General features: G+C 36.0%; 1 protein-coding gene across 3 annotated transcripts in view; it reads right to left on the minus strand.

The window, feature by feature from the left end:
- GALNT1 (polypeptide N-acetylgalactosaminyltransferase 1) overlaps positions 1 to 27,591 on the minus strand; it is an 86,425-nt gene that overhangs the window by 44,503 nt on the left and 14,331 nt on the right. Inside the window, exons 2-3 of one of the 3 annotated variants that reach the window (XM_061995358.1) lie at positions 17,783 to 17,952; positions 2,184 to 2,414 (exon numbers count right to left, since the gene is read on the minus strand). In XM_061995358.1, the coding sequence (XP_061851342.1) occupies positions 2,184 to 2,322 (139 nt within the window). In that variant the 5' untranslated portion in view covers positions 2,323 to 2,414; positions 17,783 to 17,952. Of the gene's footprint in view, positions 1 to 2,183; positions 2,415 to 17,782; positions 17,958 to 27,591 lie in introns of all 3 variants that reach the window. The other 2 variants (XM_061995357.1, XM_061995359.1) reach the window with 2 other exon arrangements.

The raw sequence follows: 27,591 nt of genomic DNA on the forward strand, positions 1-27,591 counted from the left end.
TATTCTAGGCATTCTGATTGTGAATAAATCCACTACAGACTCCAAATCAGTAAACTACAGGAGCAAGAAAGAATATGCAACTGTCTTAAAAGGAAGTGTCCCAGTGTCAACTACAACCATGTTTTTTAGCAGACATATTTATGAACATACCTTACTACAAGTCAGGTTTAAAAAAAAACCCAACACGATAAATACGTACAAAACTATATACAAAGTTTTGCTTGGTTTAGAGTTTTTGGATTATTTTACAAGCTAACTTTAAGATATTAGACAAAGGACTTTAACATACACAAGTTAGAGAAAACCCTGAATGAAGACTAAGTAAAATTAATGTTGCACAGAGGAAATCATAACACTAGTCTTTAAAAGCTGCAGATTTTCCCCTCACCTGAAGGACTCTCCAATGATTTTGTGTAAAGTCATCTGAATTTTCAGCATCATCAACATATCACACCAAGTTTCATATCTATCTATCTATATATATATATATATACACACATATGTATATACTTCAACTGCTGTTTGCCAACAGCAAAAACATCCTGTTTGCAAGACACGTTTTGCTAGGCTTCTTTTGAGCTATCTGCTTAGCATTGTGTAAAAAACTGGATCCCTTCCTTCACCCCGCAGTGTCAGTCATCATCTTACCCTCAAAAAAAATTTCCCAACTTTTGGAAAAAAAAAAAAAGCAAGCAAGAGAAAAAGCTGAAAAGTTGTATTCCTATAAAAAAACATGCTTCTGATACAGCTCTAATTCATTTCCAATAAGTAGAAAAGGATGAGAAAAAGAAACCCAAAGATGAAATGCAAGCAACTGAAACTTTAAGTCTGTTCTGGAAAACCCAGGTGAACTAGAACATCTCTAAAATATTTACGTGTGGTTGTGGAAACAACACTTCTGAGCTACTACACAGAAATTCTACACTCCTATCTGTTGTTCTCTGTAGAGATGTAATGGCCTGTTATCATATAGAGGGTGGGGTGGGGTGAAACCAATCACTAAAACAAAACTAACACTTCCTAAACATTTCCCCAGTGTTATTCAGTAACAGAGCAACATAATTCTTAAAACATTTCAGAAAGTTTCCTAAGAAAGTCTAAGTTGTCCATACCAGATGTCAACAGCTGAAAAAAGGTTGTGGGTTTTTTTTGTGATGGAAAGCATTACTTAACCGTGAATACAGTTGACTGGTCAAACTTAACATTGAACACCACTGTGTAAGTTTTCTATAGCATCAGTGAAACATAGAGACACAGTCTTTCTGGTGGGAGAGACACTACACTACAAAATTTGTTTCACAAATTACTTGGAGGCAGTAACTACCTGCAGTTCTAAATGACTGTGCTGAGACATTGCAAGGACGAGAATTCTCACCACCCAACCCTTTATTTTATTTTACCAGCTAGGATGACCCCCCCCCTAAATAAAGCTGGCAACATGAGTGGTAATGGCTTTCAAAAAAAAAAAAAAAAAACCAAAAACCCAAACAAACCCCAAAATACTTAGCTCATATAACTGGTACTCAAGAACTAGGATGACAGCAATCAAACTGAAAGCTTCTCTGAAGATCTTTAGTACTGATACAGTAGGAAAAAAACCCCTATCTTATACACATAAGCATATGTATATTTCTCATTTTTACCTCCTCATATTTGTCCTTTTTACATCCAAATTCATTCTAGTTTTTTTGTAAATTTGTCATTACAACATTTACTGTACCTTATTGCTTTGGTTACTGTCCAAATTTTGGCTTGGGTGAGGTTCTGGGGTTGTTTTTTCTTTGTAGGGGTTATGTGGGTGTGCTTTGGGTTTTTTTTGCAGAAGCAGGGGAGAAGTAAGCTTGATTGCTGATTTGGTTTTACTGCCTAGTCTGGTGAGGTGCCTTTGATTCCTCATTGCTGAAAATTTGGAACATATCTTTAGACATGCCTTTGTTGTGTAGTTCTACTATTTTTCCATATACGTTAGCACTTAAAATTCTCTATCTTAAGCATTTACATCTCCAACATACATCTCAGACAATATGCTTATTCCCTATTTGAAGAAACATTGAATATTTTGTAATACTTAAATGCTGATGTGATACTATATTGTTAGGGCTAAAAAAGACCAAACCAATCAAATGTTTAAAAGGATGCAAATTTTGAGCATAATTTGAAGATTATTCAGGCAGAAAACTTACCATCTCCGGCAGGCAGGCCTCGTTCTTTTTTCTCATCACATTTGTTGCATTCACTGAAGTACAGCAATAGAAACATGTCCAGAAGGACCCAAACCAAAGAGGTGGCAAGGACCACCTTGCAATATGCAATTTTTTTCATGGCACTTTAAGTCAAATACAAAAATAAAAAATGTATAAATAAAAATATCTAACAGGTTGCTTTAATCCAGTTTGACAGACCACGTTCTATATCTGGAAAAAAGAAAAAAGAAAAAGGAAAAGTCACAAAAAGTTACCTGATGACATCAGCTAAAAGCAGAAATTTCAACTACATTTTAAAGGTAGTAATTTAATTACCAAATGCCATGTGTATCAAAATGAATGCTCTATGGACTCTAATGAGATTAAGAGAATAAGGTCAAGTAAAGCAGCACTACTCTAGTCCTTCACTGTGTTAACATTTATCATCTGAAATATTAAAATAAGTGACCAAAAACAGAGTGCCCTGTTGAGCCACTGGACAAGAGTATAGGTACATCATATGAATCCTGAATCCTCTGCAAATCAGAACAACCTAAATTACAGAAAACCAGGAACATCTCAGGAAGCAGGGTATCAATCTTGCTATGTGAAGCCAATGGGAACGTTCCCCATGCTCCACCTGTGCAGCACATGCTGACTTTGAGCCCCTCACTAGGAATGCTACTCAATGAATGTATGTATTTTAAGTCTAATGGCCATCACACCTTTATCAAAAAGATGAACAGTTCACTTTCAGTGAACCAAAAATAAATATCTCCTTTAGTAAAGTTAAACATCAGACAAAGTCAAGAAAGCAGCTACTATGATCAGTTACAGGTATTCAAAGCTAAAGGTATCAACTATTAATTCTGACGCCTAAAGCGATTTAGATAGTTTAATGCTTGATTATAGAGCAAATTTTTATACATTTTTTGACATACATACTTTAAAACTTTAGAATTGTAACATTTGAAAAACTTTGTCCTACTAAAATTGCAAGCAAATTTTGCTACAAGGACTGTGTATTTCCATGAATTCCATGACTGATAATTGTGTAGAGGGGAACCAAAAGCAGCTTTGAGCTTGTTCACTTACATTAAATAATGATTTTTTAAATTTATTTTTACCAGCAGTTTCCCTACCAGTGCTGACACGTTTCATCACAAAGTACTCCCAAAGTATTTCCCAGTGGGAATAAGTTTAACTACTTAAAACCAGAATTGGTTTTTTATTTATAAAATAAACAAATAATAAGACTCTTCAAAAAACACACTAAAATTTTGAATTAGACATACTCACTTTCTCTTATATGCTTTCAGTCTAAACCGAAGAATGTATTGTAAAGGAGAACCTGCACTGTAAGCCATAATTATGAAAAAACTTCACAGAAAGACTGTATCATTAAGGCTACCATTCCTTCAGTATTTCATCGTCATAATTTGATTCCTGCCATCCACCACCACCCTCTTCTTGAGGGGAAAATGCTATGACACTCCTGTTCTAAATACAGCTTATTTCTTATTATTGGCAACAGAGACACTCATGTCTCTATGCATCCCTATTCACTTAAGTGGCATAGGTTTAGATGGCACAGCAACACAGAAGTCTGTAGCCTTCCACTTGTACAAGACTAAAAGGGTATCTATCCCTCTGCTTCCTGCATAGGAATGCATCAAATGCCAAGAAAGAGTTTTGTTTGGGAAAAAAATCTCAGTTTGCATCTATATAGTTTTAGTATACAGATGACTATATAAATGTAGAAACTGCGAATATATCTGTAATTAAAAGCTTGATGATAAAATAGCAGATGACATTACCACAATAAAACATTGAAATATGTTAAGAAAAAATCCAGAGGTTCTTTATGATTTTTGGTTGTTTTAGTTTTAAAAAAGACACAAGAATGGTGCTTAACTCTAAATCATGGAGTTGCACTATAAAGCTTTATAAAGCCATCACCTTGGTGATCAGCAGCACTGAAATAAAAATAATTTGTTACAGACTACTTAGAGAAGAACAGAAACCAAGTCATTACTATGCCATTACACAGTATCTGCTGTCTCATCTTGAATGCTGTATGAACATTCAGTCCCGTCATTTCAAAAATGATATAGAAGGATTAGAAAGGACAAGTGAGAAAGGGCAAAAGCATGAAGATAAAGAACAGCTTCACTATAAAATGTAAGTGAAGGGAGCAGCATACTTTCTGGATGGAGAAGATGCAAGTTAAATAAAGTGGCTGGTCCATAAAATCAAAAGCTGCGTTAAGATAGCAAGGAGAACAACTGTTGCCTGTTACTTCTAATTCTTGTTTTGGCAGAAATCAAGCAAGTTTAGGAGCAAGAAGTTAACTCACAAAAAGAAGGTATTCCCCACAAAGTATAGTTACGCAAGGGAGTGGTCTGACAGAGTACACTGCTGGTGCTGCGAGTCTATTCCTCAGGTATTAAACACCAACTCCTCATGCCTACTTGAGGCAGTCTCAACTTACTGAAGGCTAGGAGAATACAGCGAGGAAGTATCATTACAATTCCCTCTGTTCTCTTCCCTAGATATACACTACCAACCATTGGCAGAAACAAATGCTACACACAGACAAAATCTGTCTGATATGGCATGACTGCACTTAAACTTTCCATGGCAGTTTTCTTTTTCTATTTGGGACACCATAAAAATGATCTGGCAAGGAATCAACTCAAAACCACCACTCTGCTTGTACTTGAAGATAACAAATGTTAAATGAAAATAACATGTTTTAAATGAAAACTAAATGAATTCTTACTGTCTCAGACTTCTCTAAGTTCAGACTTGTGAGATATTATGCTACTAAAGATTAAAACACAAAGGAGTACAGTGATTAGGGGTCCTTAAATTAGCAAGACACCAGGAAAACAACTGTAATCTAGACTTTCCGCCCATAAAAATACCAACTATATCAAGTGTTTTGAAATGTACAGGTTGGCACTATATCTGCCTCTAATGCAAGAAAATTCCTTTGTGAGTTCAGTGAAATATCAAAGACACTGTGAACCCACTGAATCCTTCTGGGGTTCAGAGAAGTGATTACAAGATAGCAATGCAGAAGTTGAATGTACACATGTTAACTGTCAATAAGGCTCTTCCCTGTACCTTTAGATAAAGGCTCTCATTCCCTTGGGCAGTTTGGTATCTCATGAATTACACTATATTCTTACCATCAGTTTTATGACAGTGCTTCTACTGTCTGCTTAACAACCAATTCAAGCAGCACAGCAGTGATGCAGAAGGGCTCAGAAACTCTGCTGAAGCAATTGCTCTTAATACACCAGAGCCTTGATCCAGAAAGAGGACTCCACAATCCAGGGCTTAAGCTGCAAGAAATGCTAGGTACCTCTCTCTGGTGCTGGAGCTTGGTGGTGGCCTCACTCACAGGAGAGATGCTTTTCCTGAGATGCTGTGTCTTCAGTGGAAGGGGCTACAGGATAAATTGGGCAGATTGGTACACCATGAGTGAATGTGAACAGTAGGTAGATGTGTCTTCACAGACATCTTGCAGAGCACTACTAAGGTAGGGGCTGAGTGAGGGATAAACGCAGGAAATCAGTGACTTGTGGCAAAAGAAGAAAAATCTGCAGATGTGCATTTCCAGAATTTACACTGCCTGGGATGCTGTTGGATGGATGAGTTTGCCCAAGTTCAGCTCTTGAACAACCACCCCTTGGCTATTCACATAGGTATGAATCAATGATATCACCAGGTGTGAATCTAAGCATATGAGCAACGACTGCAGAGCTCAGTGGGGAGAGGGTACAGTGTAGCAGACATTGGATCCAGATACTGCTGTCCTCAATTGCTCCAGTGGGAGGGCAGGAGTGTGCAAAACTTATCAACGGCTGGCTGCATGGCTGGTGCCAAAGGCAGGCTTCTAGGAGCACAGGACCCATTAAGATCCAGCATCTGTGTGACAAAGTGAGGTAAGCAGTACTCATGGAGAGGCTCTTGCACTATTTCTGCAAAATACACTGGTGGTGTAAGTTGAGTGACTTTGGAGAACCACCGAAACATCTCCTGAGTATGTGGGGAGGTACTCTGGGAACTCCTGGAGTTCAAGTTTGGAAGAAATAAGAGCAGCAGCAAGAAATGATGTAAGGCACCTGTAATAATACTGGCAAAAGGCTGAGAATAACACACATCTGCTGCTTGGTAGGGTAGCAGACCTGGTGACGATAGTGTGGAAAAGGCTAAAATATTCAGTGCCTTTTTGTCTCCTTTGTTACTGGGTGTCCCAGATCACAGTCTAGTGGTTGGGTCTGTGGGAGTGACACTTCACATGCAGTAAAGATACATTCAGTCAGGGATCTATCTTTTAAAGGCAGTAGGATGTGTGCAACTTCATGGCACCAGTTGGGAGGCATGTGAAGGTGCTGAAGAAGCAGACTATTCTTATTATAGGATGATTCTCCATCACCTCTGGAAGGTCATGGTGATCCAGAGAGTTGTCTCAGGATTAGGAAAAGAGCCAACATCAGTAAAGAAAAAGAGGATCTTGAGAACCATCTGCTAGTTAGTCCATGCAAAGGTTATGGAACAAATCCTCTTGGAACCAAAAAACCAAACTCAAACCCACGACCAAAAAGGCAAGTTGGCATACACAGTACATCTTCACCAAGGGCATATCATACTTGACCAATTCGGCAGCTTGCTTTATGGAGAGACCTGCTTTAGTGAGCAAGGGAAAAGCAGTGAACATTGTTTGGTTTAATTGAGTCTGTGACTGTCTTACAGACTACTTTGTCACAACTGAGACATGACCCAAAGAAGTAGGCTACCAGGTGGGTAGCAGTTCCTACTTAGAACTAACAGGCTACACTGTTGGTCAAAATCCATAGAAAGTCCAGCTGACAGACATTGACCAACAGTGTCCTTCAGAGGTAAAAACTGGAGCTGAGACTGGTTTGTGCCTTTACTGAGAATCTAGGGGATGAGACTGAATGCTTGCTCAGCAAAGTTTCTGGTGACATCCAACTGTGGGTGAAACATACAGACGATACACTGAATGACCTGACGATACACTGAGTGACCCTGGAATGGCCCTGGGTGGCCCATCCAAGGGACATCCAAAGGCTAGAAAAACAAGCAGGTTGAATATCTGAAAAAGTTGAATAAATGGAAGTAAAAAGTCCTGTATCTATCATGAATAAACTTATCCATACATGCTAGGTCTCAACAGGATAGGAAGCTGCTCTGCAGAAAGAAGCCTTTAAAGCCTGATAATAACTTCAAAAAGAATCAGCAGTGAGTCCTTAATGGCAAAAAAAAAGCCAACTGCACCTATAAACACACAACAATAATCCCAAAAGGCATACATTTAATAATTGCCTTTGCTACTGAGTGATGTAATCAACATGAAGATTTCTGCAAAACCATGTATTTTTCCTCCCATAAAAACACTGGATAACAGAGAACAAAACCTTTACACTATAGAAGTATTGCAAAGAGCAGAAATAGAGGCTGCAACTTATCAACAATAAAGTGGAAGAAGAAAAAAGAGTACATTCAAGTCGTGTTGCTTCCAAAAGTCAAGTGATTTTTTTTTTCCCCTCTCCCTGACAAAATCCATGATACACTATAGAAAAATGTCATCTTTAAAATTACCGCACATGCAAAGTGCATTGTTTCACTTTATCACCTCCTTTACCCACACAGTTGGCATGGAATAGAATGCTTACTCTTTTCAGCATGACACATTCAGTCATTTTTACCTTTTGTTTATACTAGTGTCCTGGTTTGGGCTAGGATAGAGTTAACTTTGATGAGGAAGTAGGAAGGGGCACAATATGGGTAGCTGACCCGGGCTGGCCAACAGGTATTCGATACCATACTAACATCATGCCCAGTACATATAGACAGGGAGCTAGTCGGCGGCAGGGCTGCCGGTCGGGAGCGGTCGCGTCGGGTCCCAGGCGGTGAGCAGCTGCGCCACTCACCATTCCTTTTGTATATCCTCTCATTTACTGTTAAAACCGTTTTTTTCCTGAACTTATTTCTTCTTACTGTTGTTCTATTAAACCATTCTTATTTCAACCTACGCGGGTTTTCCCCCTTTTCCTCTGGTTCCCCTCCCCGCTCCGCCGGGAGGGGGAGGAGTGAGCGAGCACCCTCGTGGCTCTTTGTCCCCGGCTGGACAAAACCGCGACAACTAGTGATCAGTCTTCAACGTGACTTCGTAACAGACGTTATGCGACTAAATCAGGATTCTACATTAGATGTTGCAACTAAACAAAGTTGACGTAAAGTTTGTTTTCCAAACTTTCATATATGAATAAACAGAAGTTGACACGAAGTAAGGGCTCACCAAAATCCTGGCAAAACACTCACTATTTCTAGGCTATTAATAAAAATTTAAACCAAATGGAAAGTGATTAGCTGAACAGCATCTACAGAAAGATTGATGGCTCAAACAAAATTGAATTTTCAGCTTCTCAATCTGTTTGGTAACAAAGGAGAAAAGACTGGCATACTCTAACATAACATATTACGTATCTCTATGGATTTTTGAGCAAACTCCTAAAAAATTCACCCAATGCAAATTGTCACACAAGCACTATCTAAAACTTTATATATCTGAACTATTAATGAGACCTATCCAGTTGATTATGTCTATATTTGAGAAGAAGAGTAATGGCAACACTAGACTCAGGTTTCCAAACTACTTTCGCTACTGTGATGATTTTCTTTCTTCTTTTTACTGGCTCACTGTCGGTTTAGTTGTTTTTAGTGCTTGTTTGCAGAGAGCTCATTAACATCAGAAGGTCAGTTTGAGGAAAAACAAAGCACTACCTAGTTTCAATGCTACAAAAACAACTATAAAAAGATGCTCAAATCCAAGGATCAACCCATCACCTGGGGAAAACAGGTATATTCTTCCTCTGCTTCACAAATACAAATACATCAGGTAAATTCCATCAGGTATGAAAGTATTCATGAGCTATAGGATGTCAGTTCGCTCTTCTGCTCAGAAGTTAACATGAGACAAGTACTCTTCATTGGGCTACAATTGTTTGATGGATTTTGAAAGGTTTTAGTATTCAATAGTCATGTTTTCACAATTCAGCAACAATAAGTTTAGAAGAAGTGATGAGAGACAACAGATCATGTTGGTCTGAGCAGTAAAAGAACAATTCATTACAAACAAACCTTCTCCAGAAGAAAAAAATGTAGGTCAGCAAAATCAATTGCTCTTCTTTTTGCTCTGTGGAGGAAGACTCAACTTTTGATTAATTTACATTTCATATATCAATTTTTTTAACTTGACCATTTGAAAAAACTACCAATTACGTTTCTCAAATGGGCAGAAGCATCTTAACTACAACCATATCACTTCTGAAAACAGTTTATCAGTTTGCAAATTAGTGCTTAACGGCTTCTCAAATAAGTTTGTAAGCAGCATGTACTATCTTGATTAAAACATCTCAAAATTTTCCAAATAAGCAAGCATTTGGTCAACACTTTCAAGCAGTTTCCTCTACTCCATAGTCCTTCCTAATTTTCTTCCTAAATCAGCACCATTCAGATAAAAATTATCATATGCAGACTCATAACTACCTAACATGGCTCAAATATTATTTACACTAGAAATATAGCTTACCTTCCTTTGTTAGTAATGAAATATGTGAAAAATATCTAACAGGGACAATGATATGGAAATTATCGAACCCAAGATGAAATAAAACCAACTGAGATTACCTACTCTGGTAAAATCAGGACAGCCTGTGTGATCTCTTCTATAGGTTCAAGAAAGAATTCTCATGTAAAACTTCCAAGTTTACCCTTAGTAAGCTAAGAGAACACACCTTAGACAATCTCACAGCTATTTTCTTTAGTAATCTTGGTGCTATATTTAGATGGGTGATCTCAAGAACTGTTGCAGTTAAAAAGGAATGAGTGATAAGGTAGGAAAAAGGTGGGTTTGTGTACTGGAATAACAAAACAGGAGACAACATTTATTAAAATATGGTCAACAGCACACATTGGAGTCTGTAACTTTGGTACCAGTTTCAATAAAGCAAATGTCCATAAGGGTGGCAATGTGAATATCCACCCAGTCATGGATTAAAAAACAATGAAACATTTTGGATGCATCATTGAAGCATACACTTTAGATATGAACCCAGAAATTACTGTATCATGCAGCAGTATTTGACAAGGGAAGGGCAGAGGGAGAGCTATGGTTTGAAACATTCTTTGCCAAATACAGAGCCCAGTGGATTTACAAGAGACTGGACACAGATGTCAGATATTTGTATAAACTCCTCTTTATCAGCTCAGTTTTGGGGGAATGCAGGCTTTGGGGTTGGTTTGGGGTTTTTTTTTTTGGTTTGTTTGTTGAGGTTTTCTTTTTTGCTTTTACCTTGTTCTTTTATAAGGACAAAAAATCCCCCACACAAAACCAAACCAAAAGCAAATAACCACACTCACAGATTCCTCTAATGCCAAATTCTCCCATTGGATTGACTTTAGGAAAAAGTATTTACACAAATCCTCAAATGAATGTCTTTGAAAGGCTTTCTTAAATGACCTTTTTTCTCTAGCTGTAGCCAATAACGTTTCAACTTACTTTAAAAAAAGCCCTATCTTGCTTGCAGGAAGAAACTGCAATGACAAGCTTTCAAAGGATCAGATTAACAGTACTTTAATCACATAAGAAAAATTCAAACCCAATTTAATCAACAGATTTTGTATTTACATTCTTTTTTACAACATTTTTTGCCATACAAAAAAAGAGAATAAGTTGATGCAAGAGGGAGACAAAATATTTCCTATCAGAATATCACTGTAAATATTATAAGAGCTCAAGCGGATAGCTGAAATTTGGAAATTCAGAATACAAGTACAAAGACTACTGCTATCATATACAGTTGAGACTCACTAGACTCCTGTTCCATAACTTTAAAGTAGTTTTCAAGTGACTGAGGCAACAATTTCATTTTTCTGTCTGCTCTCCAGGTCAACAAAAATTATCTAAAAATAGATTGACTTATGCAAGATCCTTCAGATATTTCCATGCTTTAAACTGCTTTGAGATTTAAAATATACTCCTATTATGCCCAGTGACCAGCATACATTACTTACGTTATATATTATACATTTATAATCCTATACAAAAAAATCTAATTTTTTTACAGTACTGCTTCAAGTATTAGGAGTACCTCATTAGTTCAGTTTGAATACTACACAACAAATAACCAGACAATTGAAGACAATAGAAGTAAGTTTTTGCATAGGCATTATGTTATTTGGTATTATAGTACTGACAGGTAAGTTCAAAGCATCGTTTTGCAAATATTTTTCCATTTTACATTGAACAGCAGATACTGCCTTTCCTAACAGCTATAGAATAGGTTGTCCTAAAAATGCTTTCCTAAAAGCTGATTTATAAGCCAACGTGCAGTTATTTCTTTTCCTGAAACAAATGCAGTCTTAAACTGGGCTACTGACACCTCAGATGCTGACAGAGAGCAAATATTCCTCTTCAAAGCCTTAACTACATCAGATACACTCTGGAAGGGCTACTAAGTGTCCTTGACTTAAGAGTAACAGCCAGCTAGAGAATACAGGCAATATTTAATCAGTATCACAGGAAGCACAAAGACAAGGAGCAACTCATGAGTGAAATCTTTTGTTATTAACAGCAGAAAGAGAGGATTTTAACGTCAGTGCAAGCAATGCACCAATCCCCAACACAGAATAATTAATGAATGAAGATATGTCAATAAGGCCTTCTGCTATCCTTCTCAGAGGCCTAGAAGTATGAAATAAGATTTTCATTATTTTTTTCTTTTTGGAAGGCTCTTACTTTTTTTTAGTACAGCAAAACTCCTGTCAATTAGCACAACAGAGTATAAACTGACTCCAATTTTTAATAAATTCCTGAAGGGCTGCACTGGCTGGTCTTCCAACCCCAATACTATGGGACTGGTAGAGGAAAATCCAGGTCATATCAGCACAGGTGTTCTAGGTGAAGGCCTCCACTGCCTCAAGACAAACATTTTTGTCGTGTGAGCTACCCATTACTCAGAAGAAGCAGTTTTTTTTAAGCTAAGTAGCTTTAGCTTCCCTATCAGAACTAAATGCAAAAAAGCTCTTAAGAAACAAAAAGCTGAGCTACCCAAAATTTACATTACAATAGAATAGTGATATAAAGCAGAGATTAGGCTATTAGTATACTGTTTGATGTCTGCAACAAAAAGGTGTAAACACTTCCATATATTTTAGATACTCAGACTTGTGATTTGATGTAACATAGCATGAAGGCTTCTAGCCAAAAAGCAGCATCACTTGGCCTTAGAAGACGTATGTTCTCTAATACCAAACACAGGCAATCAGTCAAGAATTTCTAATCACCAAGAAGTCACACGTTCCAAAGTCTATTTTAAATTATATGGCAGGTGCAATATAAGCCAGAAGTATAACGGGCTAGCTGACAGGATTTCTTTTAAAACTCTTGCTAAAAAAATTAAATTTACTGTTGTAAGCAATCTTCTTAAAGAAGTCATATGCACTAGATTAGCCTATATGGAAGTAACAACACAGTAAGTTGTTCCATATTCTCCATAATTGTGTTTTCCATCTCCCTTTAATGTTCTTGAATAATCCAGAAAAATGAAATTTACTTCCAACATTTTTTAAAATGTTCTACATTAGAAATGTGAAACAGCAAACTCTATTTTATCAGCTGAGACTGAACTAAAATGAATACTATCCTTATCAATAGATCATTCTTCCTACAGATGTGTCAAATACTGAATAGAATTTTCTGCAGATGATAACTTTCTTCAGTCTGTGTATGTCAACACTTACAAACATCAGGTAGCATTTGTTTTGAAAGTACTTTGGGGAAATAGGCAGATTCCTCTTGGAAATACTGATTAAAAAGAGGGGTTGAATTTACTCTCCATCCTGCTATTCAGATAGTAATTAGAAGAGAAGGAAACTAGCAACGTATCAGTACTGAAGAATCACAAATTTCAAAAAGAAATCTTAACTATTTAAAGGTCAGAAGAATTCACCATCAACAAGCTAGTTACACATTTTTCATAGACAAAGACTTAAGCACTATAAACAATCAAGTGATTAAATCTTACACAAAACACTCTTGAAAATTTGCTTTTATGTTAGTTTGCAAGATTTAACAATTTCTCCTAAGTCTCAAAAGTTCTAAATTATCCAACCTTCATAAAGCTTCTGATTATTCTTTAGATATGTATCAAAGCCAAAAGTTAAAGTGGAATAAAATTGTTCATTAATTCTTCAAACACTTTTAAAGACTGCAGAAAATTATATACGCAAATAGTCATCATTAAGCATGAATCACTAATGGGCAAGAATTTGAATTAAAGAAAAGCAGAGTCAGCTAACTAGAACAAAGATGATAAAGGATATTTCTGGAAACATAAGGTAAATTACAGTGAAAAGCTTCAATCATTCTTATGGTAAATGTAGAAACCTTTAATCTTGAAAACTTTCTACTATAGATTAAAAATCCAGAAAGGGAACTTAACGAAATACCAAATATATTCCAAGAACAATTTTTTTCATTGCCTTCAATATATGTGGAAAATATTCCAAAACTTCTAAGTATTCTAGAAGGAAAGCTTTGAAAACAACACAGGTCAAGAAAAACTGATGTGACATGTCAGGGCCATATGGTGTTTACCCTGGAGAAGATGGCTGAATTCTGCCTTGAGCAAATGTAGAACTTGCTGACAAATCAAACATAGGTTAAGTATCAAGTTAAAAATTGCTGGACAGGATTAATGCATGTGACTAAACATGAAGACTGAAAGGATTAGGAAACATCATTTGACAAAAAGGTGGCAATCAACACATGGTGGGTTATTCATGTAAAATGAATTTTTACCATTATATGGTAAAAAATGTAAAACATGTTAACAAAACCTTTACTTCTCATCCCTTTAACAGTGACCCTGCAGACATTTACATTTTTCTTAAAACTATTACACCCCTGCCACCATGTTTAAGGAAACATCAAAATTCTAAACAGAAGTAGCTCAGCAGTTTCGTAGGGCTAAACATTTTATTATATATTATTATATATATTATTCATATATTACATGTATTATTATATCACCATAAAAAAAGCCAGCACCACCACCACCATCCCAGGTTTAAAAAAAAACCCAAAACAATCAAAATATATGCTTAGTTTCTCTTTCTAGAGAAAGAAAAACATGATCATGGAGAAAAAAAACTAGCATTGTCCAATTTCATGATACAGTCATTAAATTTGCTACATCGACACACAATATCTGATTTCACATTGTAAGGCTGTCTGCTCAGAATTCCAGTCAGGTTTCATTTTGAAGAGCTTTGTCCTTTATCCTCTGACACAAACCAGCTATGTCATATAACCTAATAAGGTTAAATAAATATTTTTAATAAAAAATATTTAGAAACCAAGATTTCATTTGCCAGGACTTCCAAACAAATTAAATCCTGGCTACTTAAAAAGAATTAAGAAAAAAAAAGATCCATTAGTTAAACTTTGCTTGCTGAAACTTAAAAATACAAAGTATGAACATCAAACTGAAAAATATGTCACACTTGGCTGGATTTAAATGAAACAAACGTTTTGCTTTTGTAGTTTTTCCCAATTAACTTTAGTCTGCATTCTGGACATACCATTATAAAAAGCTTACTGTTATTAACGAGAAGAAAATGTAACAAGAAAGAAAAAGGTCTGCCTCAAACAGGAAGATACAAATTTAAAGAAGGTCTTGCGTAGCTCTCTAGCAGGATTGGATGGAGAGTTTGGATTTATAAAGGTTAAACAACCACTGAGCCCTCTTCCCAAGTTTCAACTTCATTGAAAAAATTACACTGAAGTTCACATTTCATCAAAATAATTAGTATGGAAATGATAAGTTGAGTCCTGTAGAAAACAATAAACTTGTTTTTTTAAGGGATTCAAAAAAGTGTACTTTTTATAACAAGAAAAAGTTCATATTTTAAGCCCATTTGTGGAAAAAAAAATGCCAGAAATAAACAACAACAAAATCAATAAAACTGCTAAAAACCTGAAAATATTTAAAATCATTTTCACAGGAAAAATGCTGCATCATCATCATTCTATAACAAATGCTTTTCAAATGTTGCTGGATTTTATTTCTTAATACTCCAGAAGAAAAATAGCAGATTCACTCACATGTTAAATTTCAAGACTATACTCTTACAGCTAGTTTTCCAGAAAAGGTTTTCTGTCTTGCTTAACTTGTAAGTTTCCATCCCAATCTGAAAAAGTTTTGGCAAATTTAAATAAAATAGTCATATCAAGATTTCATTTCATAATAAATGAAAAAAAGTAAATAAAACTTAGAATTTAGTTGTTGCACTGTGCAGCAATCCAGAAAAATCTGAAGAGTGCGATATGTAATTTAAGGCAGATAGATTTCTTGATAAGAGTTCACTTTTTTCCCTCCAGTTACCTGTAAGATAGATGCTAGCAATTTTCTGCATAGTTGCATAGAGAAAACAATCCGTAGAACATTAGTTGCAGCAGAGATATATTAGACTTCATTAAATTACTTAAGTTCTTCAAGTACTTAGGTACTTATTAATTTGCCATTTTTTTCCAGAAAAAACAACTGCAGAACTTTAAACATATTAGCTGGCTTTTACAACCTGACACATAATTTTTGAAGGTATAAAGCTAATAGCAACTTAAGCTTTTTTACAGTTCAAAATTCATACCTTACTAGAAGTCAAGAGAGAAACAAGTCACCATAAATAAAAAAGGTTAATTTAATCAGAAAACATTAAAAAATGAAAGTATGATGCAACTGTTTTGCAAATTCCGCTACACATTAATTGGAGACCATAGCATTTGAGTAATACAACCACTTTTTAAATTAAATCAGATACTTATTAAAGCCTTTTTTAAAAGTCTGTGCTCCAATTAATGTAAAATTACTTTTCAGTAACATTTCTGAAAGACTTTTAACTTCTCTGGAAATACCGAAATCTTTACAACAAGAGAAAGTAGACATGCCTGAGAAGCCACATCACATGTTTAGGCCATGGCTAAGCATAAGCAGTTGCTGCTCCATCTTGTCCCTCATTCCAATACCAGTAAAAATTTACAGAGCAATGAAGAAACTCAATCAGGGAACTGATAGAACTGAAAAATAATCTAGAAAAACTCTGATTTTTTCAGCCACATCAGTCTCCCAGTGCAGACTCAGACCAATGAATGAAAACCAATTGGGTATCCTCCCCAACAGCAGTTATTTCCAGTCAAATCTGTTACTTCATTAGAGTTCACCAACAGAGAAGAGCTGTCAGGGCTATAGTGAAGAAATATCAGTGGAGCTATAGCCTGAGACACCGGAAGCAGTAGATTCAGAAATAAAAGAAAAAAGCTCTGCCTTTTTTTTAACCTTATTTTTGAGTATCATTTGCTATTATTTAACAGCAAACTAATTTTGGATATATTTTTCCTGACCCCCTAAACTGATGCTTGTTCAAGCAACATCTTTTAAGCACTGAATTTAAAAGTAACATTAAGATTTTTACAAGTTGACTGTTTCAGACTCAGATCTGAAACAGGCTTCTTCCTTTTTACCCCACTGAACTTGATAATTGGCCCAAATTAATTCTTCAGAACTCAATCTGTGAAAACATAAGATATGTGCTAACAGGTTTTCATGAAAGAAGAAAAATCAAGGCAAAAAAAAAGCAGAAAATGTCAATGTGAAGGATATCAAGTGGAAAACGACATTTAACATACATAATACATAAATACAACTGAACTGGTTAATTCCTGCCAAAGGAAACAGGCTTCTCATACCACATCTTTGTCCATCTGTCCTACTAAGCTTCAGTTATCTGTCTTGTTTCAACTAAACTTTAAAAAAAATTGCAGTAGTAAGAAATGCACACAGAGAGAACGCTTGATAAGAACTTAAGTTGTTAAACACCTCATTGGGCAGCCAGTGACAACACAATGGTTGTTTAATAAAGACATCTCTTGTCCAACAAGGATGCTTTAAGGGTGCTGTGTTTACTGTGGAAACACAGAAAATGAGAAACAGGCTTTCTTAGTTTAGCTGGATGGAAAATGGATATGAATTCCAGCTCATTGGTCTAGATCACTCTTTTCAAAATGGTATCATACTGAAAGAGTAAAATTAAGTTTTGAAGAACCAAAAATGGGGTGCTTTACCCACTTGGATGTTGTACTTTCAATACACAGAGACAACTACAGTAATCAGTAAGTTAGGCTTGTGATAATATCTAAAAGAATCCTTGTAACAGCTGCAGATAACTGAACTAGTCCACCAGGACCCTAAAGGAACACAAAAATATGGAACACCCCTCCCCGGGCTGCAGGTTGGCACTAGCTCTTAGATATAGAGGAAGTTTCTAGAAGTTTACCACAGAAACCTTCCCTGTGCCCTGTCCTACTACCAAAACCTTGCCATGCAAAAATCAATATAATGCAATGACAAAGCAGCACCATAAATGCAGTCTCTAAGTGCTCTCTTTGCCCTAAAATATGTCCAGAGCAGATAGATGACTGAAGTATCACATTTTGTACCAACCTCCTCTGCAGGTTTACAGCCATCTGGATGATCCACTAGCACTGGTGGCAAAATCCCAATACACTGCTGTAGAGCACCTGTGATCGGAACCATAGAGCAGATGACTGGCCTAGGCCATTCTGACATGAACGCAGAAGCAAAAGAGGTCTTCCAGCCACAAGGTCTTAAGACTGTCCTAGAAGAAGAACAAAAATTCAAATAAATTCCAGACTAATTCTATCAGTGCCTGAGGTGGAAAGGGAAGGTTGTGGAGTCTTCTTCTCTGGAGGCTTTCAAAACCCACCTGGACACATTCTTGTGTGACCTCATCTAGGTGGCCCTGCTTTAGCAGGAGGTTTACACTAGATGATCTCTAGTGGTCCCTTCCAATCCCTACCATTCTAGGATTCTACGAAAGCTTCTCAGCATTTAAGACTTCAAAATCCTGTGCAAAGGAGAATGAGCCAAAAGACCGCTTCTAAAAAGACAAAGTGAAATGAGCCTGTGTGGAAAACAACATATGCAGGGTGGAGCAGAGAGGTGGAAAAAAGTCACCTAAATTTTTTAGCCTTTTAGATGATATGATTTAAGTGGGAGGACTGCCTGTCGTCCCAAATAAGCAGTTATCTATTTTTGAGTTCTATATATGTCACCCTCCATCCAATCATGAACATTTAGCACAACAAACTATGAATTGTTCTTGATAAGACTAGAAAACAGCCTCCTCAATGGCTTACATTCACATGAGTAGCTCCCCAGATACCATTCTTTCAGACTAAACTTTCCCATACATATTCTTGTTTATAGATGGAAGAATGTAAAAAAAACCCTACATCTCACGCACAAGTTAAACATTAACCTTTATAATGATTTTTCTAAAAAAAACCCCAAAAAACAAAACACAAGTGTTATTAAACACAGACCTGATGCTTAACAAGTAATGTTTTTTTCACTTATAAAAAGGTGACACCTGAAAAATGATGCATGAGCTTTTCCAAGTGTTATCTGATAACATTTAGTAATATTGAATTAATTCCTTCAAATCTCTTCCTTTACACAGTTAATGTAGCAATGTCTGAAGGAAATTCTAAGGAACTCAAAACAAATAAAAATATCTTAACACAAGAAAGCTTTTTTCAATTTTAATGAAATTGTAACTTGCTTACACCTAAGTAGTATTTCCTTTATTTTATGAGTACATGTTGTATGTGCCATACTATATATGAGTTAAGTTATTCACGTTTATTTTTCTGTTTAAACTGTTGACTTTATGTATTGCCTGTCCAGATGAAAAATTATGTACAAAGTTGGAAAAAAAAAAAATGCTGATGCTATGATAACATGATGGTATGGAAGAAATAGATGGTAAAGAAAGCTAAGATTGTCACCTGGCAAACATTTTTCTATTGCTGCCAAACTGAAACAAATTATTATCCCACCACTGAGGCAGGTGAAGTAGGTATAATTCTTGGCAGTTTCACTTTTTTCTGCAGATTAAAGTAGAAAGAAAAAAAAATGTCTCAACTTCTCAGCTCCCAATTTTGGTCTCCATTTGAGGACACCAATAAAAACATACAGATAGAATAGGAATAATATGCAGTTTTATATCCACAGAAATGGCTTATAGTCTGAATTTTAAAAGAACAGGCTAAGCATGTCCCAGAAATAACATTAATTTTTATCAAATCTGAAAAAAGGTGAGTTTTGAAGAGCCAGAAAAATATGGATTCATAGGAATATCCAAGATATACCCAGCAGAACACTTAACATAAAACATGACTGTTAAGAAGTCGTTCTGTGATTCAGAGGAGACCAAACCATTTTCATCAAAGCAAATTAACACTTAGATTTCTATGATATATCTGACTAGGCTCTATACATTGTACTGTAACATGCAATACACACTAAAAAAAAAAAGATCAGTGTTGCTTATGTTAAATTAGGATTTTTTTAACACTTTTTTTTTTTTTAACAGTAAAAAACTCAGGTGTGTTACAGTGGTACATAACATGATCCATATTTACAGATGGGGAAACTAGTCCATTAATGGCTAAGCAGATGACAAATCTGGGAACATTTCCTTCTAACAGTTCAAGAATTTCAACCAAGTAACTATCTATACATCTATTTGGTTAGATGAAAATCCATATTTTAATGATTCTGATAATTTCTATATTTCTACAAAGGATCTTAAGATTACAGGCTCTTTTATTCAGTGTTGTCCAGACACAGGACAGAAACAGATGTTAAAAACCACACAAACAAAAAGCAAACAATGAGAGCAAGACACACAGAAAATTATCTGTATTGCCATTAGTAAGCAAGGCACATCTACTGAGGGCAGATGTTTGGGTTCTTTTATAGTGAACTGTCACACATTTAAAAGCTTATCATTTCCCTTCATCTTTTCTTTGAGTTACAAAAATGCCAATTCAACCACTCTTTCAGCACATACAATCTTTTCTAAATCACCAGTCATTACAGTTATCCTCCTAAGGCAAATTAACTGTGCCTACTTCTTTCTTGAAGTACAAAGGCCAAAGCTGATACAGTACTTTAACCTTACAATACAGAGCAAGTCTATATGCCCTCCAGATTATACCGTCATTTATTCATGCCAATACATTCATATACTTCTCTATGTCAATGATGCTGCATTGTTAACTCTCATTTTATAATCCATTGCTTGTCCCAGATTCAGGTGGGGAATAAGGTAGCAGGAAAACTTGATAAGTTGTTCTCCATCTTTATTTTATGTTATCTTGACCTAAATATAAAGAACTTCACTTATTTTAAATCACATCCTATTCTTTCAGGCCATCTTTCAAACATTCAGGATTCTTCTCAATTAGCATCACAGCTTCCTGTAACTGCATTTATTCCCAAAAACCTCTTGTTTTCAGATTTCACCCAGTTCAAGAACAACCAACTAGATAAAATCCCCTACAATATCCTTTCCTTTGCTGAATGTGAACTACTGAAAAATAAAACTCTGGCTACTGTTACATCTAATGATTTTACATACATCCTAAAATAGCTTTTTTTTATCTAGGCCGTATTTCCTTAGCGTGCTCTATAAGAGTATCACATGTGGCTTTCTCTAGTTCACAAGCTTCCTGTTGTAGAGGAAGTTAGATTGGCTTGATTATGTGTTTGTAATCTTCACAACAGGGCTTCCAAATTTGCTTCCCTAAACTGCATATTCAGAGAGGACTGTCTTACCTGTAACTACATTCTCTTCAGTATGTTTCTACTCTAAGCTGTATTTTCCATTATATTCTGTCAAGATCAAAAATTAAGGCACAGTATGCACACAGAACTGGCTTGTGATTTTTCTCATGGTTCTAAAAACCATTTTAGACAGAAACAGGCAAAAGGAACCAAGGTGAAGAAAATGCACAGTGCCCTTTCATTTTCTTCATGTAATCCAGAAAAAAGAAAAAAAAAAAAAAGCCATAACCTATACACTGTTGATGTGTACAAGTATGTGGGTTAGAAAACCTGGGCACCAATAACAGAATATGTAGGTGAACAAAAACAAGCATCTGCTGTGATAGTAGTTATGAGTACTTAGGTTAAGGGTACCAGCCAGCAGCCATTAGCTTTCAGTGCTCCATACCATGCTATACTGCTACACAATTTAAACTGAAGACTCTTTCTGCTTTAAAATGTGCATACAAATAAAATATAGACTTCAAATTACATTGTTATAGCTGGGATTTTGGAATCTAAGCAGCTTCTGTCAATAATAAGTTCTCACCTCAACTCCACGTGTTCCACGGGATGAAAGTTAGATGAGGATGATTCAGGCAGAGATATCCCATGCTAATACTTTTTTACTGTCCTGTTTTATACTCCATTACCAGTAGCTAAATATTCTGTCATCACATGCAGCAGATCCTCTGCATAATTGTTGCTTTAGCTTCTGCAAGTGGAAACTAACAATGAATAAAGGTGTTTTGTTTTGGGGTTTTGGGTTGTTTTTTTTGAGTTTTCTGGGAAATCCAATACTCTGAGCTTTTATTTGAACCTAAAAAAATTTTAGCCAGCCACTCTCATACGGTGACCAGATTCAGAGCCACAATGCTTGTAAAATGCAACCTATAATTTTCTTGTAAGTGCCCACAGTGAACAATCTCAATATTTGCATTCCCATTATTCAAAGAACTTCCTTCTGACACAGTTAATGCCTATAACAGCAACAATCATGCAGAGCTACTTATGCACAATGAAACATCTATTGCTAATTGTCATTCTTTATTCCACTTATCACTTTCACCTCTTACTAAATATAATATGGATTGACTATATGAATTATTTTTAGTCATGTAGTATCTTCTCAGTCTGTACAGTCAATTTCTATTTATTCAGTGGCACACCTACACACACACACAGAGTCATACAGCTGCCATAAACTCCATTTCATCAGTTTATTTTTTCTGCTGGCTTAGTCCAGTGGTATGGCCCTGAACATGGTTAGAAACATCAGAACAAGGGAGGGAACAGAAAAGCAGAGAAAATTATTAGCCTGCCATTAAACTTTAAAGAAAACAGATTTATAAACACAGAGGGCCACACCTTCTAACTTGTTGGTTTTGAACTGACCAACAATACATAAGAAACCAAGAGCATTTAACAAAATCACCACATTTTTATTCCATAAGTCTCCATGGCTTTATCTTATACAGAAAGACTGCGAGGGAAATCGTAATTTGAACAAATCTTTAATGGAGACAATTCAAAGATTTTTTTTTTCCTGCATGCAATTTGTCAGGGAAAAAGAAAAGATTCATAGCCATTATTTATGATGCAATCAGTGAAACCCTAAACAAAGGTATGTGTTTAACAGGTATAAAGCATGTGCTGCTATTACACTATGTCCCAAAAATGTATACATCTAAAGGGTATGCCCTTACTTTTCTTGGCCTTCATCAACAGGTTTTCACCAACTATGCAACGATTCTGGCAAGTGCAGCCGTTCAAGCAACATAGCAAAGCCTTCCTCTCAAGCCTCCTACTGCCCTCTCTTCTGAGGACGCTCACTCAAAGTGACACAAGCTAATACCAGAAGAAGGACTCAAAAGTGATTGAACCTACAGAGCTGTGGTTTTTTTAGCAAGTATTTTGAGAAGTCAACTATAAAATGCACACATAGGACATCCACTCCCAAATCAAGATCACAGCAAAGCTCATTTTCAGCTTGCCTGAGAGTACTACACTGCCGGAAAGCTCAAGGGAAAAAAAAAACAACAAAACAAAACAAAAACAAACCACACAACAACCTACTGCTCTCATCAGTAAAGTATCTACTACCATATTCAGCATCATTCCTCAATCTCTTTGAACTGTAAAAAATACCTTTTTCATAATTGAAATAGTACTTACAGAGAATTGCACAACTCAAAAAAGAAGAAAGCTGCCTTTTGTAACCACAGAACTGCTCTCCAGACACAAAACACAAATTATTTGCAAATCAAGAACACCACAGGTCTGTAACGACTAAAAACTACTGTGATTCAAAAACATGAGTAAAGCAATCAGCCCATGGACTATTAATGGCCTGGGCATGTTTGCCTTCAGTAGGACTATCAACAAAGCGTTGTGTGTTGACTGCTGTGAGCTGGCAGACACCCTCTGCACCTTCTCTTCAGCTATCAGGAAACAGTACCCTCATTGTTTCACAAGTATGCAAAGCAACCAGTACAGATTCATATGGAGGATGTAAGCCACAGTGCAAAATGCATTAGACAGCTCTCAGATCCTTCAGTTGACTATGCATTCACTAGGAAGGAACTCAGAAGTCAAACAACTATTTACTGTCAACTACAAGTTTTGTTTGAAAGAGGGGGTAATTTAGTTTTCCAGTAATCTTTCTATTGTAATGGGCTACTGAAAACTTAAACAACTGAGCTGTACTTCCCGCTTAAAATCTTCACCTTCCAATCCTATATTCTACAATAGTTTCAGCGCCTGTCTTCTCTCATCCTGCTTCGGAGAGCTCAGGTGGGATGAGCAGCAGATGCATACCCTTGACATTACAGACCACACATTTCCTGTGTGCAAACCACTGACTTTGGACCTCACTGGTAACTCTTCACCACAAGCCATACGAAGTTCAGGAGACATCAGATAATTATCGTTTACTATAAGAGCTCAAGTAGTCATCTTCCTCAAAAATGCAAGTACATCAACAGTCTTAAACTAAGCCGCAGCAATTAGGAAGAACCATCAACCACCTCCAGTATGCCAAATGGCATTAATCCTAGCTACCTAAACAGATGTGTGCATGCATATACATGCGGGGGCATATATACAATGTGGATTTCTTTATTTAGTTTTTGAGAATGAGGCACAATTTCTACTTTCAGAGAATTGTTCTTTGCCAGTATATTGGCAAAGACATTAACACTGGCAAACAAACACAGGGAGTCCAACTGAGAAAGACAATGCTTACTGTTTAAACTTTTGTAGTCTTCCCTGACTCATTAGGGAAATGGTAAAAATTCCCAAATATACTGTGGAAAAAATATTTAATTATTAATACAAAATTATTTTATATAGTTATGTACTTAAATAATCACAGTTGCCCTCAAACATTTAGTAAAATTGCATTCCCTATGATGATCAATGCTTTCCTCAACACTGAGCAGAGAGCTTCAGGAAAGTTGCCTGCTATATTCTCAGGTGTAATACTCAAATGAATATGTGATCTTTTGTTCTCTGATCTGGTGCAGAAAACTGAAATAGTAAGAAAGCTTACAGTGGGAGGGTGTGGGAGAATAGAATTTAGAAAAAAAAAGATGTATCTGAGTTATTGTCATACTCCGTTTCCTCATTTCCACTGATAATTGTTAATGGAAATAGAGAGTGAGATAACTACAAATATTTCCCATTACCTCAGAGATTATCAGAGAGATGCAAAATTGTGGACATACAAATATGCTGCTTTACTGGTGCTTAAGAGATCACAATCTCAGTCTTGCATGGGCCAAGAAATCAGTTTGCAAATGGCAACAGGCAACTGTGGGATAATAAAATTATAGTACTCTGTCCTATGCATAAAGAGAACTTCTAACCAAAGGCAACTCTCTCTTTTGGAGATCACACACGCATGCAGTATTATAGTGTGCACTAGAGCATATTACTTAAAGTGGGAAAAGTGGGAGGAGGAAGTATCTAAGAAAGATCTTAAGATTTGCCATTGTCAATAGGTAGTACTTGAAATAAATCAACTGATAAATTTGTAAAAGCAAATGTCAAATTTAAACAATGCTTTTCAACATTTACAAAAGATCTCAATGACATAATATTTTCTTGTGAAGATAGTAAACAAAGTGCTAAGTGGTAGAAAGTCCCCAGGGTAAACCCAGTGCCCCACACATCTAATTATGTCTGTTTAGACACTGAGAAATAATTTCTTCCAGCACTTGGGCATAAGCACTGTCTGTACCTTTATCACAAAAGAAATATAAATAGTAGACTCCTTAAATCAAGTAATTTATGACCACAAAGACTAAAAAGACATTTATATGGTTATTAACTTCAGAACCAAATGTAACCGTAAAAAGCCTTCAGAAATCAAATTGGTACTTTTTCTGTCGCAATAGGTAATTAGCACCTTTTAATTAAAGAGGAAAATGAGAAAATTGTATTCTTGACCACAAGCTTTTAAGAAGCCCTATATTATACAACATTAGTTCCCTAGCAGGTAATGAAAATACTAGGAGACAGCTGTTCAGAAGATGAACAAGTCTATCACAATTTTAAAGTCCAAAATCACACAGTGCTTATTAGGAGAACTTTAACTTATAGAACAGTAAGTTTACAGCACATGAAAGTATACCTTTAGAAAAAAACAAAACAAAACAAACCACAGCACAGAACACAGAAGTAATACATAGAACCTCCCCAGGAAAAATGTCTGGTCTGGGGACTCAGTTCTTTGAAAATATTTATGCTCTATTTAAAACCAAAATTTTGTGGTGAGGTAAACAAATGGAAGTGGTAATGGTTTGCAGTCTTTTACCAGATTTAAAGCATTTCAGTAAGGCTGTCTAACAGTGTCAACAGGAGAATACATACTCTAAACCAACCAACTGCTTGACCTGAGCATATGTCTCCACACACAAATACTAACCCTCCCACTGAAATTTTAGGTTTGGGTATCTTTATCTGCCTCCAGGCAAAGTTCTGCTGCTTGCAACAGTACTTGCAATCTGGCTGAGCTGAAAAATTACTACCATTTCTCATTTGCAAGAATAGGAAGATCACTTTAAACAAACAAACAAAAAATCTGCCATTCTTTAAGTAGAAACAGGCAGGCAACCATTTTCTGGCCTCAGGTGAGATAATGGTCCCTATTTCAGGAAGTTTTGTTTAACAAAAAAGAACACAGGAAATGTTACGTTATCAAGTCTCCAAAACAACGGATTCAGTTCATAATGTAGATCCTAACTTCTTTTTTGTCCCTTTCTGTAAAATCAGTAACAAGTTGTTGAAACAGAATACTGAGAGCTATTAACACAGTCCTAACAAGGATAAGGAAACTGTGATAATAAACCAATGAATTAGCTTTTATTAGTTAAAAAAAAAAAAAGCACTGTTGCTTTAATGCATCTTTTAGCAATGCAGCAATCCAGCATAGTTTCCCAAAACATGCTGCAAGCCTTAAGGTTTCTTCCTAGAAATACCCTATTATACTTAGTTTACTAATTGCTGAGTCAGTCAGCTGTTTGCAATGCCTTTCTTTTCACAAGCACAAACCAAGAAGATTCTTTGGTATGCAGGAAACAAGACAGCAGTTTACATATACATCACAACTAAAATCCAGGAAAAAAAAATAAAAAAATCAGGAATACTGAAAATTAGCACTGCAGCTCAAGGAATGAATAACGACATCCCCTACTCTCTACACATTTGCTTCTCTCCCCACACTCCTTTCTGACATCATCATATTTGGGTACAGGTTAGAGCTAATTTAGCACAGATATGTACTGCGATCCAGAAAATGTTGCAATCTATTTCACAATACATGCCTAAGGAAGGAAAAGAACAGATAGGAAAAGACTGTTTACTTCAGCAGCAGTGGCATGCTCGTGAAGCTAATTCTTAAATTTTGAGATATGATGTTGTTACACTAAATAGCAACTGGCTTGTTACATGGTAATTATGTCTTCTATTTCTCTAATTGTTTTTCAGGTATTCTGTATCTGGTTTCCATCTTAATTTAAGCACCTCTAGCAGCTAGACCAGGAACATTGCAAATTACATCATAACATCATTTTTAATCTGATACCTGGCTGAATGCTTCAAGGTCTGTGAAACTCTCACCACTGGAAATATCCTGTCAAGCTATTCAGATATAAATTCAACTATTTGTCTTTCCAGTGACTGAGAACACTATCAGTTGTATAAGGTCCTGCTTCCCTAAAACATACCTGGTTCAGGGTTAAGGAATAATTCTCATTTGAATATTACAGAAAGAGAAGAAATGAAGATCTTCCACATGGAAGTCCATCAGAGGTTAGATAGTAAAATGAAAACATTCAGAATGTTTAAGTTTCTAGACAACCCCTAAGAACCAAAGTTACTAAAAGAGTGTAACAAGTAGGCTATGTTGAAAGGAAGGTCAGGATATAAAAAGAACTAAAACTTAGAGGAATAAAATCAGAACATTTCATTTGATAGCAGGTACACTATACTAAAGAACACTTCATCAAGCACCAAAATGAAAGCAAGCACCTTTTATAAAACAGTCTAATGAAAAGCTATAAAAATATGAATGTAGTACCTTTGGTGAATTAACAGTGAATTATTCTTCTTCCTTTAGA

This window comes from Colius striatus, chromosome 4, assembly GCF_028858725.1.
Source record: "Colius striatus isolate bColStr4 chromosome 4, bColStr4.1.hap1, whole genome shotgun sequence".
NCBI lineage: Eukaryota > Metazoa > Chordata > Aves > Coliiformes > Coliidae > Colius > Colius striatus.